General features: G+C 30.5%; 1 protein-coding gene across 1 annotated transcript; it reads right to left on the bottom strand.

The window, feature by feature from the left end:
• Positions 1-357: 357 nt before the first annotated feature.
• Positions 358-2,626, bottom strand: LOC143915277 (uncharacterized). Its single transcript, XM_077435836.1, has 3 exons — positions 2,272-2,626; positions 2,003-2,180; positions 358-587 (listed from the first exon to the last, which is right to left on the bottom strand). The coding sequence occupies exons 1-3, from the start codon at positions 2,437-2,439 to the stop codon at positions 382-384; spliced, it is 552 nt and encodes a 183-aa protein (XP_077291962.1). The 5' UTR covers positions 2,440-2,626; the 3' UTR covers positions 358-381.
• Between the last annotated feature and the right edge of the window lie 648 nt (positions 2,627-3,274).

The following is a 3,274-nucleotide window of genomic DNA, read 5'->3' on the forward strand; positions in this document are numbered from 1 at the left end:
TATTTTATTTTTATTTAAATTGTCAAATACACATCGTGTAGGTGTTCGACCGTCACACGAACCGTGTAATCGCTTACAAAACGTTCGCGTTTTTTATTTATTATATTTTTACCGAGCAATCATCGTTTCGTGGAGTCTAGCACGCGATCTGTGTATACTCGAGACTAATTTTCCCGCAAGACGCTTCGGTTACGTTGTCTGAGCCGAGTTTTCAAATCACGGAATGCGGACATTTGTCATCTCTCGTGTGCCACCCTCACTATAAATTCTCAGGGGTAATGGATCAGGCAACTTTAAATCGGTTTGGTTTTATATGTCGAAAGTTTGAAATGCGAAATGAATACTATATCTATACGGTTTTTCATTTATTTTGTTTTTTAATCACACTTCGGTAAATTTCCTGTACAATATTTTTCGATCCGCTGATGTTGCGACGATAAGTTTACCGAGGGCTCCATCTTTAAACTCGGTCATCACGCATCCAAATAATCCTTTGATCAGTTTGCAACTCTCGTCTGAAAATTGGGTGTTGGCTTTTGAGATACATTCGTCGATTTTCGTCTTCAAACTGGCTATAAATGGATGTTCTGAAAAAAATATAACAGAAAGTGCTTTATTTTTAAGTTATTGCTGAAATTTGTTCGTTCAGTATTTTGATGATGCTTTTCAACATTGTTCATCCAAATGTGTGTGTACGAATACGTACTATACATATGTCTGTAGTATATTTGTATGTATAATAGACATATAGGTACAATGTAAATAATTTACATTGTAACTACAATTTACAATTTAAAATATCATTAAAAAAGTCCTTACAATTATTGTAAATGATATTTAACTGCAAAATAAGATTTTTATAATGTTTTATATATTGTTATGATTATGCGAATGTTTTTTTAAGACGTGTGATGGTCGTTATATAATGTGAATACAATTATTTCAAAGAAATAATAAATTTTATTTCTTTCTCAGTTTTATGTATATCTTTGCTAGAATTTTACTGTTCATATGGGCAAGGTATTAAAAGGTATATAAAATTTTATTATTGGTATGCATTTAAAAATTCACACGAGTACATGTAAATTAAGGGTTCCCAACCGGTCAATCGCGAAGCAATATTTGGTCGATCTCAGTAATCGTAATTTTTACGATTGTATATTATAAAAATAATAATGATTTCCATATTTTAATATGAAATATAAAAAATAGTTAATTATATTATATGTAAAAGCGCTTTAGAAAAGAAAACTTCAAATTATCTTGAGAAAAGTTGAAACATATCAAAAAGATTTGATGATTCACAATGAGCAAAGGATATGTTTTTGTTAGGTTTCGAGAGTTATTACCTAAAATAAAAACATTTTTAATTGAGAGAAAAGAAAACAGTGCGAATTATCTTCAAAACAACCATTGGCTTTTAAAACAATAAATATTGGATCAATTTAACAAGAAGTTTCCTGGTTTTAAATTGGCAGTTCCTTTAAATATGATTGAAAATAATGTCCCAAGTCCGGCGAATACCATCGCAAAAATTTTCCCAATGGAGTGAGAAATTTAAAATTACAGTTGATTGAATTGAAAAATGACGCTACGTTGACACAATTGAAATCTTCTTATATTAAATGTATGAATCCAGAAAAATAATGATATTTATAGGACATTTATGACATATTTATAAAAAAAATTACGGAATAATTAAAATTATTTTTTTGTTACTGCAGTTATTCAACGATATTTTGCCTTTTAAAATGAATATTTTCAGCCCTCTAAAAACTAAGAAAAACAACAACAAAAAATTCGATCGCCACTAAAATTTTGATGAAAATAGTTCCTAACTTCAAATAGGTTGGGTACTATTGATGTAATTTTTTTCATCTCATCCATTTGCTCAATTTATGTACGTACATATTTATTACATAAACAATGTTGTAAAACATAACATTCTAAATGATTGACGTTTTACATATTTAATTTAGGATTGACAAAAAAGGATTCTTACCAACATTGAATATTGTATTAATGTCATTTTTCAATTTAGTTTCATCTATACGATTTTCTTTAACATAATTAGCTTTCGTCGCCATGCACGTTAAAGCACATCCTACAGTATTTCCGTCAACTTTGTCGGCGATTATTTCCTTTTTGAATTCGGAAAAATTGGCTCCAGGCAGTCCCAACTATTTAAATACAAGTGTGATTATTATATTGTGGCTTAGATGTTTAATTTAACACTTGAATTAATTATTAAATACATTTCAAGTCCCATACCTCTTCTTTGCACGTAGAATATCCATTGTATAAATTAGTCTTAATTTCATTTATAAATTCCATATTAGGTTTAATTGTGGGAGGAATTGCAGCTTTGGCAGACACATTCGAAACGATTATCAAAATGATCGACACTGACGATATTCCAATAATCCTGATCAATTCCATCTTGAAAATGTTGAAGCAAATGCTTGCTCGTTCGATCACTCTTGATCAATGAATATGAATTAGAGAAATCAACGTTTTATATACATAATGAGATTGTGGAATAATACATACATACACAGTAGGTGTATTATCTGTTGTTATTAAAAGCGAATAGTGTGCGGTTACAAAACACGTTATAAAAAAATGTGATGAGTCATTATTATTTTTTACAACTATCAGAAGTATAAAATCCCCTGGATGAAATTATTTATGTATTGTTTATTTGAGGGGAAATCCCTGATATATTTTACAGAATTAGCTGTTACGTTACTGATTGCAGTTTTCTTTTTATGTACGTATATAATTATGTTTTGTTTTTAAGTGATTTTATTATGATTCGAATACGCTCACATTTTTTATTATAAAACTTGTTTGGTTTTTTGGAATAGTCATTGTCATCTTGTCAATTTTTTTCTCAAATGTTGTCCCTTATTCTTTCGTGCGTCGTTTCCCCCCATAGACAAGCAAACATAACAAGTGATATCTTGTTCAAACAGACAACAGGGGGGAGAAAATATTGATATTTGTCTCGAGAACGAGCCGGAGACAACACCTGATGCTAACGAAAACGGCGGGCCGTAAACAGAAATGCACCCGTAAAAATGCATCTAAATATAATATTGTATATGTAAATGTATTTCATTTTCAAATAATTACACAACAGCGGTAGAACGCTAATGCGAACGCATTTAGATTACTTAAAATGCATGCGGTGAGTGCATTACGCATTTGATTAATTATTTGCACATAGGAACACGTTATGAGGCAGGGGTGGAAACGACGGGTTACGACGGGT

The sequence above is a fragment of the Arctopsyche grandis genome, chromosome 8, assembly GCF_051622035.1.
Source record: "Arctopsyche grandis isolate Sample6627 chromosome 8, ASM5162203v2, whole genome shotgun sequence".
Classification (NCBI taxonomy): Eukaryota; Metazoa; Arthropoda; class Insecta; order Trichoptera; family Hydropsychidae; genus Arctopsyche; species Arctopsyche grandis.